Source organism: Lepisosteus oculatus, chromosome 17, assembly GCF_040954835.1.
Source record: "Lepisosteus oculatus isolate fLepOcu1 chromosome 17, fLepOcu1.hap2, whole genome shotgun sequence".
NCBI lineage: Eukaryota > Metazoa > Chordata > Actinopteri > Semionotiformes > Lepisosteidae > Lepisosteus > Lepisosteus oculatus.
This window is the reverse complement of record NC_090712.1, coordinates 4,599,747-4,612,278: the sequence shown is the minus strand read 5'-3', so window position 1 is coordinate 4,612,278 and position 12,532 is coordinate 4,599,747. Positions and strand designations below refer to the sequence as shown.

Below are 12,532 nucleotides of genomic sequence, written 5' to 3'. Positions count from 1 at the left end.
GCCTCAGAATTGGTCGCTTTCCCTGGGGGGCGTGTGCAGGGAAATCCCCTGGCTAGCAGTCCTCCTCACTACACTGTGCCCTCCTCTCCACAGTCAGCTGTCAAAGAGCAGCTGCTCCTTCGCACAGCACCTCTCCAGCTTTCTCTTCTGGCCTCCCCACTGCCAGCTCATCGAAAAAGCAGGCTGTCCACTTCTTGTTTTAGAAAACGAGCAAGAAGCAAGAAGCAAGAAAACAAGATCTGCAGTAATGCAACACAATGCCGCAGCAGTGAGTAAGCACACGTGCATAAACATTCTTAAAGATTAGAAACGTTTACTGCACATTCATCAAGTGACACCAACTAATATTCCAAATGAAAACTCCGACAAAGAAACGTCACCCAGCAAGCAGCAACATGGATATTGTAGCTTAATTATAACGTAGAATGTGCAATGTCAAAGGCTGTTTCTCAACACAGAACAGGTCAATTAGGTGATGGGAGCATAATAGCTGTGCATGCAGTGAAGTGGCCTACTCTTGACGTATAAGTATTACCAGGTTGCTCAGACCTTTTGTCCATCTCTGTATAAGAGAACAGAGTATATGTCAAATCTTTCTCCAAGTAAAAAATAACAAATGGAGAAAATTTCTTCTCACTTCACCCATTTTTGATTTGGCTATGAGTCCATTCCAGTGCAGTGGTTCAGTCCCCAGTTCAAGTTCAGGCTAGTCATTTGGGAGCAATGCAATGAGTGGTAACAACGAGAGTCATTCCCTCAGCTGGCAGCTGCAAGGACCAATCCTTTTATTTCAGGTGACACATCACTAACCACTGCGCATTTCTAACAAAACACAGCAACGTCTAGTCCTATAGACGGCTGGTTGGTTCAGTCCTTCCCTGTAAAGAGCTACATCCAGGTAAACAAGGGATGTCAGCCAGAGGTCACAGAGATGGGTTTCTTACCAGGATATTTACAATTGCCATTGACCCCTTGAGTGTCACTTAACAATCGTGTGCCCAGTTCTTTGGAAGAGTTGCAGAACAGTGGTTATGCTTCAGGTGGCTCTGCAGTGCGTCTGGTGCATGGTTCAGTCCCATGTCTGTCTGACCTGTTATGGTTAAAACCATCTTCATTTAAATGACCAGATATTATGTTACTTATTTTATATTGATTGGAATTTTCTTTCTTTAACTTCTTTATCTCTGTCCAACAATGATGTGTATATGGCCAGGCTAAATACTGACAATTTGTTCTCAACTGATTTAATCTGGTTAAATAATTTTTAAAAATCCTTCATTCTGAGGCGGATTCCAGCAGCAGAGTAAAAGCTGTGCAGAAAAAAAAAACTGACAGAAATGGAAACTAACAGCAATATCCTTAATCCACACAGCAGAGCTATACTTCAGACCCTTAAACCAATTCCTCACACCTTCAGTCTCTTTTGCCGGACAGCTTCAGACTGGAGAAAAGCAGCAGATTTGAAGAAACTTTCCAGACAAAGAACTCCCTCCTAATATCTCAGTCCTTTGTTGCCCAGACGTTGTGCAGGCACTGCCAAAACCCACGCACTGGGCACTGTCAGAAACGCAGCGCGAGGGGGCGGGTGCAGGCTGTGCACACTGTGGCCAGGCTGGATATGTCTCCAGACATCACACTTTGTTCTCACAGAAAGCAGCTCAAGAAGGAGGAGAGACGGACAGCTGTGAAATCCCACTCTGCTATACAAAGCTAATGAAACAGTCCCCACACCCTATGACAAATTCCTGTAACATCTTCAAAACAAAAATGCACAGGGCTACAAAAATGTTCTTTTACAAGTTCAAATTCCAATCCCATTTCTCTCATTTAAGCATGTTTGGTGTGAAGAATTTTTATTGCTCAAATGAGTTTTTGATTTTCCTTGACGCCCAACTGGTCCAACAGAGATTTTGGAAAGACACCCAAACAGCTATAGTGAACAACAGAACACAACACCAGAGCAACTTAGCATTGGGAAAGCATTAACATATAATTCCTCTAAAGACTGTTTTAGAAACTGACAAAATATTACTTTGTAGCACAGTACCTTCTATGTGCAGCAAAAAAAAACTTTGATACAATGACTCAATGAATTGTGATAAATTACAATTGGGAATTGCAAAATACCAATAAAAATAGGATTTGATTACCTAATGCAATGTCTGGGAGTCCAGTATCAGTACAATTTCACCCACAATTAGCACGAGTCATGCCCTAAGAGGACACCTGGCACCTCCCCTCCTCTGTGTTTAAAGTAATTATACAACCCTGTAAGAGCTCTTCCTTGTACTGGGGCCAACAGCAGCCTGCACAGCTGATAAATTTGACTGGGCAAATAGAAAGTTTGGCTTGTGTGCTAAAGCACTGCACACCAAATAGCAAATGCTGCCTGTTACATCAGAGTCAGACAGCAAAGAGGTAATGGAAACTCCAATAACTCAGAAAAACATCCTACTGTAAACTGCAGGGGGCTAATTTTAGTTACTCCTCAGAGCAGCGCTAAAAGCAGTTTTCCTAAATATGGCAAAAGCCTGCCGACAGACAAAAAGACGAGACGTTACAACACTCAATGGTGGAAAGAGCCTTCAGTTCTCCCCTTACTGCTCTGTGCCCTGCCAGATCATGAAGGTCAGCTTGCCTGCCTGTGGGTTTTCAACAGAAATCACAATAATCAAGATGCATCTTCTGACTAACACTATATAACCGGGTCTTGGACCAGTGCAATCGGAAAAAATATCGGACTTATCTGACTATTCAAAAATGAATTTTTTTTATATTGGATAAATGTAAAAAGCACATAACTAAAAAAAAAACCCACTCACCCCACAGCATAAATGTACTTTCCACACCACTAGCTTTGTTCTCGAATAAAACGCAGTTAAAAAGTAAGAAATCCACCCCACACTTCTACCAGAAAGACAACTTGTATATATGGTGTTTGTTTCTATCCAGTATGTTAAATAATGATCTTGCTTGTTTTAAAATTTGAGCTGGCACATTTTCGAATGCAAATTGCATAGTACACCGATGTTGGCTCCAAACTCTCTGCTACTGCTTGACAACAGTAGAATCTGGACAGTTTTAGATTATTGTTAATGTATTTTGCTTAAAGCATAGTGAAAGACTGCTAAATGTAAGTTTCATATTTGAACAGAACTTAAAACTAGATATTGTAAATGGGATTTAGTAGGTGTGCAATGTACGATGCAGTACACAGAAATAGAGCTATAAATTATATATTTTTCCTTTTCAGGTATATGCCAGTAATAATTTTGGCTTGCATGCAACTTGCAATGCAGTGAATAGTGGGGTAACAACTACAATTTAGCATCTGTAGTTTCATTCAGATAGAGTATTTCAGTAATTATTTTCTTCAGAGAAGGGTCAGCAATTGCTTTGGTTCACATACCATGTGCAATGCGGGGCAGACAGTAGGCAGTCAGATAATGTTAAAAATGGGCAATTAAAATTATCCTGGTGGGTTAGCACTCTACAAAATTCATCTGTGTAACATGAACTTGCAAGAACATTCCCATATGAGCCATTCTTGTATCTACTAAACATCTCCTAGTTTTAGAGCCTCATTGTGTGTACTTTCATTTCATAATCAGGCCTAGCACTGACATATAGGCGGTGGCATGGTGCCACAGTAGTCAGCATTGCTGCCTTGCAGCACTGGGGCCCTGGGTTCAAGCCTACATCTGGAGTGCTGTCTGCGTGGAGTTTTTATCTTCTCCCAGTGTTCACATGGGTTTCCTCCAGGAGCTTCGGTTTCATCCCAGAGTCCAATGACTTAGAGCTAGGTTAATTGGCTTCTGGGAAAATCGGTCTTGGTGTGAGTGTGTCAAACTGCCCTGTGATGGACCGGTGTACCGTCCAGTGGGTACCGTGCCTAGCTCCCATTGCTTGCTGGGACAGACTCCAGTTCCCCTGTGACCCCAAATTGGAAGAGGCGCTTAGAAAATGGATGGATTTATAAGTCACCCTCAAAAGGTGTACTGCAAAAAGACTGAAATGCCCTTTACCAAGAGATCCACAACAGTTGTGAAAGCCAGCCAGCTGGTCCCTGGCATTAAGCTGGTTCAGAAACACGTCTTTAGAACCCATAATACTGAGCTGCATTATAGCTACTTCCAAGTTTCTGTCCTCCTTGACTTTGAAAAGCAGTCTTGCCCCAAGCATGCAGACAGTCATAGCAGCAGTAAAGCACAACCCTATTCTGTGTCTTTTCCAATTGCACACTTTCGTTAATCCATTTGCCTTAGATGTGCATGCGTGATCATTCAATTTGAATGTTATGGAAGACAGAAACGGTTTCTACACAAAACCTTTTTTAACAACATGAAACAGAGTGGGGAATAGGTGATCCCTGTTTATCACATGTTGTGAAAACACCCTGGGTTTCCTGTGGTCACTGAACTTTTTCACTGCTTAACTAAATATTTACTAACAACGTGAACTGTTGCACACATGATGGCCTGCATGATGCACCAAAAGATTCATTTTGTAATTATCTAAATGAGACAAATAAACACGAGTCATGTTTTGATATACTATTGAGACATGACAGCTAAAGACTTGCAGTGCAGGCAAAACTTGCTGTCTAGGCCGACACTGTCAACAAGCCCCAAGGGATTCCTGATCTTTTATCTTACATTAGAATACTGTAGTAAGGGCTGCATACTAAACAAGGAAAACTGTACATTCTGGGAGACTATACAAAACCAATATTGACAAGACTCAACTTTCACTGGCAAAAAAAAGGTATTTTTCACCATTTAGAACCTCAAGAAGAACTCTCTACAAGATCAGCCTAAGTTTACAAACATCTTTGGTGCTGTGATGTTATTAGTTCTATTTCATGAATACTTTCACTTACTGGATCTGCAATGTCTTTAACAATTCTTGCATACCTTCCCAGAAGAACATGCACTTTCTGAAATTTTAAAAGGAATTAAACCAGGCATGAGTCATCAAACAACTCTAGAGGCAAACAATCTCGAAACCACAGAACTGGATCAGAGATCTTATCAAAGGTTTAACTCTGTGCAACAGGATTTTTTAAATTTTTCTTAATATTTGCCAAAGTTATTACACTTGTAATGTATTTCAGAGCATCTACAAGTCAAAAATACTGTGAATGCTGAGAAAGATGGTGAAGGGCATACACCGGTGAAAGAAGGAGTTAGAAAATAAAGCTAGACTTATTAGAAAATCCTACAGTCAGTCCCAAAATTGGGATAATTTATCCTCTTGTATACAATGTCTTTATAAATTGGCTACAGGAAATAATTACCAGATGAATGACAAAGCTTTGTCTTTAATTTCTTCAATGGCAAAATGTTATATTCCACAAATTGAGCAAAACAGAAAGAAATACTTTCCTTACTAGGTCTGGTGTGTGTCAAACCTAAAGCAAGTTCATTTTCACTTCATGTTTCTTGTAACACCTTCTATTTAAAACTTAATGTGAAATGAATTCACAGAGACAACCACACTACCAGAGAGGGACAAAGTGCACAGCGCTCTATGGGGAGTTGTCCAAACTGGGCCACAGGGTCAAACACTGACAAGAATTCCCTTGGTCCATCAGGAAATCTTAGTCTTGTAGTTAAGCCTGTAACAATCAAAATGTAGGGCCGAGAAGGACAATTTCAGTGTTTAGCTAGATCTGATGGGTTTTGGAGGAGAAAAATTAACATGTCTAAAATAACTCCATGTGTCTTTGCATATTTGCTCAAAATGTTAACATGAAAAATATAAAACTTAAAATGGATTTAACCACTGTTCAATGCAAGCTATTCCATTCCATGATGAGCACTCCCGAGCATTACTTATTGATCAGAAAAACAATCCGACATGAAAGAGAATTTCTCTTCTATGCCAGTGAATAGAAATACATTGTCAAGAAATAGGCAGTATCCTGCAGCATATTTAGAAAGAGGGAAAACGCAGAAGTCATTCAAAAGCTAGGTAAGAAGCCCGACAGAGAAGCCCAGGGTTCCTTGTCCAGTGAAAGCCCCTGCTTGCAGTGAGCATATGATCTACACTCTGGAGGTCTCCATCTGCATAAGGTCCTTGCCTGGATTTGCACAAAGTTAGGATATTCCACAGGGCCTTTTAATGACACAGAGAGGCTGGGGCTGACAGGTATCCTAGGCCAGCTATACACCAGTGCCCTCAGTTGCTGCTCAGGATCCTGAGAGCTTCAATAGTTTTAAGCAAGGATGTGACTACCTAGCTTTGGACAACAAATCCCAATATTTGCATAACAGATCTGAAGGTGTCAAAATAAATGGGTGTTTTTATGCAATGCACTCTCTGGGCTACAAGAGCGAGACAGCTCAAATAAGTGGTTAGCCTAGACTGTTAGGTAGAAAGGATATAAAAATACAGAATTGTTATTTATTTACTAACATTTTAACAAAACAATAGATGATAGTTTGGTTACAGAAATTTGCATTAAATGTACATTTTTCTTTCACAAGAGAGCGCAGTGTATTTGCTTTATTTTCTCATTTCACTCTTTAGAAATGAGACTAAAAACACACAAACACTATTATTGTGTGACTTTCAAGCCATAGTTCTTATCCATCGCCATTTACTGAACAAAACTGTTCTGCAGCAGTGGATGAAGACAGCAGCTACTACAGCACCAAACCCATCTGTACTAATGAAATCATAACTTATGTGAAGACAATTTTCCAAGTCTGTGCACTAGTTCACATGCAGGCCTTCTGTTTTGAAGGATATATGACTATGCATCTGTGCAGTTTCCATCTATCTTTCCACAAGCTTATGCCACCAAAAACCCCCAGGACAAGCATTTCTGCTCCATCTGTTGTCTCCTTTATTATTCACTGTGACTACTTTCCAATGGTGGTCATGTCAAGTGTGAACACACTCATATTCGGTTACTAAGAAACAAATCGTCTCAAAAACACTCGAGTCATTTTAAAGGAGCTGTGTTTAGAGAGGAGGCATTTTATCATACATTTTTATTAGATAATCCAAGTCCATTTATAAATAGTGGTGTTTATAAATGGTGGTAAAGTATCTTTGAAATGCACAAGGCCTATAAAGTTGTCAATAGCCCCGAACAACACTATTTCTGTAATGTTTTCCCTGTTTTGAAAAGAAACCTAGCAATGAGCAGTGCAGTTTTTTTGTTGGCTCACTGCTAAAACAGCAAACTAGTTTTCATTTTCACTTCAGAAGCCAGAAACTGGCAACAAGCAATTGAAAACATGTCCTAGCACCTTCCAGGTCTTTGCTGTGCACTTTCTATATTGAGCTTGAGCCACTGTTTTTTTTTGCTAATTCTCACTAGCACAGTTTTTCTGCACTAGCACAGAATTCAAGTTCCCATTTTTTAAAGCACAAATAAGAAAGGCAAAATTTAACAGGTGCAAAAAGATTAATTATTGAAGGTGAGAAAACTCTTCTTCAACTTAGGCACCAAGCATGCACCAACATTTATTTAGTGACAAAGTCAAAACAGCAAGATGTTTGAAAATGCAAAATTAAAATAATCTGCATGTAACCTTCCATGTGTGCTTTTTTAATGCATTGTGCATTTGCAAATTATTAAAAGATTTAAAACAATACATATGAAGTGCCTTGCTTCTCAAGAGACATCACTAGAAAGCTTTGCATCACTTCCCTTCTTGCCTGCATTGTCAAACACGAGGGCCACAGGGGCATCTGTGCACCAGCTCTCACTCACTGACAACACAAAACGGAGCACAAATAACCCAAAGTGTTCTAATGACAACTACAAACAACCATCACATACTTTTAATTACTGAAACAGACGCATTTTAAAATGTGCGTATCCTTCAATACTGCTACTCACACATGCAATGTGGAAACACAGAAACTGAGAAGTAACTTATCAATTCAGTATTTAAACTTAGAGGAAGACACTAGATCTTTCAAATTTAGCCCTCTCACATTACTATTTTACAGTGTTATTCTAATCTTGCTCACATAAACTTCACACAACATTTTTAAGACACCACTGGTACAAATTACCACACATTGTTTTCTTCAGTCTGAGGGTATTAAAAGGTCAGCCAACCCTCTTAAATCTCAGAGGGAAAGTGAAATGAGCAGAATGACTCTGAGCAGCAGAGGTTCTGAACCTGAAGTAAACAATGAGGTTTTGGTTCTTCCTGATGTGTCAAATGATTGTGGCATATCATCACAATTTTAACTGTAAATGGAAGCATTATCCGTTACATACATGGGTACAAAACCACTACAGACTACCAGAAAAATAATTAAAACCCCTGTGCTAGACGGAGGCTCAGCATAATATGAATCAATCACATCAAATGGCGGACCTGAACTGCATGAAACATGCATCATTAATCCATTACAGTGCTGGCTGAAGTGGCTAAGCAAGGCCATGGAAAACCAGTCCTCTTAAACCTTTTTCTTTGTTTTATTATTGTTACTTAATTCGCCTGTGAACACTGCAAGAAAACCGAAGCTGTCTATTCATAGAACAGGTAAACTGCAGGCAGCTCCACTTTGTACCCTGTACCGCACTACTGCCCACTCGCTCTAGGTGCTAGTGGCGGGGGTGGGGCTGAATCACTAACCACAGCTCATGAAGTTCAGTCCACAGACATGTTAGTCCCTTTTCTCTACTCAATAAGAGCTCCCTTTCACTTGCCTGTACATTTGGAAGACCAATTCCGAGTGAGCTCATGAGCTGAGGAGCAAGGCACGTGCTGTCTCCCACACCCACATCACTTATTCCCAGATAAGTGACGCCCTACTCACTTCTGCATTTGGAATGCCATCTGGCTTTTGGATTTTCAATCAATTCACAAAGCTGTAACAATCTATTAGTACCATGTAACAAACGCTACAAAGTAATTACGTACTTCAAGAGAACACATTTCAGGCTTTTCCCCATTCCAATCGATTACAGGGCTACAGAGAACGTGACAGTGGGAAGTGGGAGTAAACTAGAAAACCAGAAGAAAATCCTTACAAGCTAGATAAGAGCATGCAGACTCCACACAGACAGATGCCCAATCCCAGGTCCTGGAGCTGTGAGGAAGCAGCACTAACTGCCATGCAACTGTGCTACCCCTGCATGCTTATTTATGGCATTGGGAAATCTATACATATTGTTTTGAAACTTGATTTAATGTTGCCTAATCCAATTAAATGGACTGCTTGTAACACTTACAATTGCACAATAGACTGAGGCTGTATATACACACACCAGAAAAAGGAAAGGTTCAGAAACAAGATGCAATTTGATGAGCCCTGTGAGGGGAATCAATTAGAAATGAAAGCATTCACTCTGATAACAACATGAAACTGCATATTACTTCCCTATTTATTTGCAATATTGTGCAAATAAAACAGATGCCCATAATGCTAGTCCTATATTTATCTCTTAAAACTGAATGCAAATGACAATGCATGCATACACTAAAAAATACTAATTTTAGATAAGAATAATTCACAGACAAACTTCCTATTAAACAAACTAGGTTTGTTAGTAAAATGCATGCTAAATCCCCAGCTTACAATTACACACAAAACATGCTGCGACCCTGAAGTTATACCCAAAGGTTACTGCCCTTAGAAAAACAGTCTCGTGTAGTAGTTAAAATAACACCTAAGCATATTTTCCTCAAACCTATAAACCAATTGTCACAAAATTAATAAGCAAAATCACTGAGTCAAACAGACAGCTTCTATATCATAAGAATGGTATTATTTTAAAATGATCTAAAGTGCACAAAACCTGAACTGCACAGATTGATATAACCTGCCCATAAGTACTACACATCCCCTTGGTATATATGCTCAATATATCTAATAGAATGATAATCTTAGAAATTGACTCCTCAACAAACCTAAAAATTCCCGGAAAACTTTTAAGTTGAATTGGTCTGTTACATAAACAAAGAAAAATCAGAAATGTTCTATTACAAAGGTTCAGATGATCAGGTTCAGTTGTTTCAGCAGGAGACCCTACAGTGACAATAAACCACCAGCGCACCATCAGCTGACTGTTACAACAGTGACAACACGGGACTTCTGTAAACGGCCATACACGGGCCTTGCTGCAAGCATGCAAGTAATGTACCACAGAACGAAGCGCTGACGGTAAGCTTCTCAGTGGGAATGACCGCAGCCTTGTGTCAGTGCGATCACAGGAAATGCGGCCACAAAACACACACTTCCCACCCGAGGTGACAGCACGCCTGTCCCTGGGCGATATATTTATCAACACAGCTGGCTGGAGCAGCACCTCAGCGGGCCGAGCCCGAGGCGAGTGGACAGCCAAGCCGGTGACGGGTCCGGGCTCGGCTCGCCGGTCAGGCCAAGCTGTCCCTCCAGACCCTGCAAGGCGACCGAAGGCCGCTTAATAATATTGGATGAGCGGCGTTCCCCCGGCCCCATTTCTGTGATCCGGCCATCGTCGGCGAGAGATGATTTAGCATTGCTCACGGCAACGCCAGCCTCACCTCCGACCCGCACTGACAGGACCACATCGCGGGCGGCTCCGACGGCCGCTTCACTACACGCCCCACACGCCCCACTCTGGATCCCCACAGCCCCCGGCTTACCTTATTCAGGGAGGGCACCAGCAACCCCCGCCATTTCGGCGCGTTGTCGTCGCTGAAGAAGTCGTACTGGAGTTGGGGCGCTTGCATGGCTGGTGCTCTCTTCACAGGCTGTAGCGGAGCCAGAGCGCTGCTGCTTTTCCCTGTCGCTTCTCACATCAAAACGGGAGGGAGGAGGAGGAGAGGGAGCCCAGGGGTGGGGAGGGGGGGGGGGGTGTTGGTTGGTTCGGTTGGTTATAGCGTGGAGGAGCAAAAAAATAATAAAAAATCTAAAAGCAAAAAGCCGTCGCAGTCAACAGTGTCGGAGAGCGGGCGGGCGGCGCGCGGTGAGCTAGGACGTCGCTCCCGCACGCATCCCAGCTCGCGGCGGCGATCCCCGGCCGCGTGCAGATGTTCGAGCGCTGCCCCGCGCCGCTGGGCGGTTAACGGACACTGCCCGCCGGGTCCGCCTTCGCACAGGCTCCGCAAGAGCACGGCTATGAACTATGTACACTGACGACAACAACAACAACAACAACAATAATAATAATAATAATAAAGATCCCCTTCCCCGCCCCCCCCCACACGCACACCTCCCCTCCCGAACCTGTTTTCACTCCTCTCGTAGAAATCCGCAAAACAAAACTCGAAATCTGTCACCGCCAACCGAGCGGCGCCTCAGTAGGCGACGCTCCTTTCAGACGGCCGGTGGGAGCAAATCCTCCTCGGTTTGGGGGAAAAAACCCTCTTCTGTACATAATCGCCCATTTTCTCCGAATCTTCTCTCCAGCAGAAGGAAGGGAGGGAGGCTCACCTTGTAATCCTCCATGAACTTAACGTTAGTATTTTCATTATCTGGTGGGTGTCTCCCGGCCAGACGGTTTTCTCTGTGGGGGGTGGAGGCTAACCTGAGTCCCCGTGCCGCAGCCCCCTTTAATTTCAGTATCTTTCGCCCAAAGTGGTTAATTCGGACGATTGTTATGGCTCGGGTGCAGTTGTAGCTGGAACAAGGAAGGAGCATGCGCACTGGATGCCTTCTGCGTTGTCTTCCCCTCACTCCCCCCTCCCCCACACGGAATGAGAGCTGGGGGAGGTGAAAGGGCGCAGGCAGGAGCAATGGAGCGCCGGGAAATCGAGTCCCTGCTCCTGCGAGGTGCCGAGACAGCGCCCCCAGCCGTGAACAGCCGAGTACCGTACATCCCCTGGTAGAGGTCAAGAGGAGCAGCTCTTGAAACACAAATGTACTAAATATTTTGTTTTTGTATTATAACTCAATGGGTCGGTATTGTCTATTTTAGCTGTGTTTGATTACATTTATTCTACTGCTTCAGATGACTTCGGAGAAATTCTCTGATTTCTCTCAACTTCAGAATAAATGAATGTAGTTTTAGTTTTAGCAAACTTTATTATTGTTACATCTTTACTGACACCTATGAAAATATACAAAAATAATTCCTTACACTTATATAGTACTTTTCTGGACACTCTTATCAATGAGTAGAGTACTTTACAGGTAATGGGGACTCCCCTCCACCAACACCAGTGTGCAGCCCCACCTGTATGATGCGATGGCAGCTATAGTGCACCTGTACGCTCTCCACACACCAGCCTTCAGTGGGGAGGAGAACAGTGTGATGAAGCCAGTTCAGAGATGGGGTTTATTAGGAGGCCATGACTCCTAATGGGGGAATTTGGGCCAGGATGCTGGGGTAACAACCCTACTCTTTTCAAGAAATGCCCTGGGATTTTTAATGACCACAGACAGTCAGGATCTCAGTTTTAAGTCTCAGCCAAAGGACAGCACCTTTTTACAGTATAGTGTCCCTGTCACTATACTGGGGCATTAGGACCCTCACAGACTGCAGGGTGAGCGCCCCCTGCTGGCCCCACTAACACCTCTTCCAGCAGCAGCCTTAGCTTTCCCAAGAGGTCTCCCAGCCAGGTACACTCCTGCT

The 12,532-nt window shown here is 42.6% G+C and overlaps 1 protein-coding gene across 5 annotated transcripts in view; it reads right to left on the bottom strand.

Moving 5' to 3' along the window:
- Positions 1–11,641, bottom strand: part of LOC102692301 (son of sevenless homolog 1) — a 57,034-nt gene extending 45,393 nt beyond the window's left edge. For 2 of the 5 annotated variants that reach the window (XM_015362578.2, XM_069179801.1), the window contains exons 1-2: positions 11,185–11,641; positions 10,602–11,090 (exon numbers count right to left, since the gene is read on the bottom strand). In XM_015362578.2, the coding sequence (XP_015218064.1) occupies positions 10,602–10,688 (87 nt within the window). In that variant the 5' untranslated portion in view covers positions 10,689–11,090; positions 11,185–11,641. The remainder of the gene's footprint in view (positions 1–10,601; positions 11,091–11,184) is intronic. The other 3 variants (XM_015362579.2, XM_015362580.2, XM_015362581.2) reach the window with 3 other exon arrangements.
- Positions 11,642–12,532: the final 891 nt, after the last annotated feature.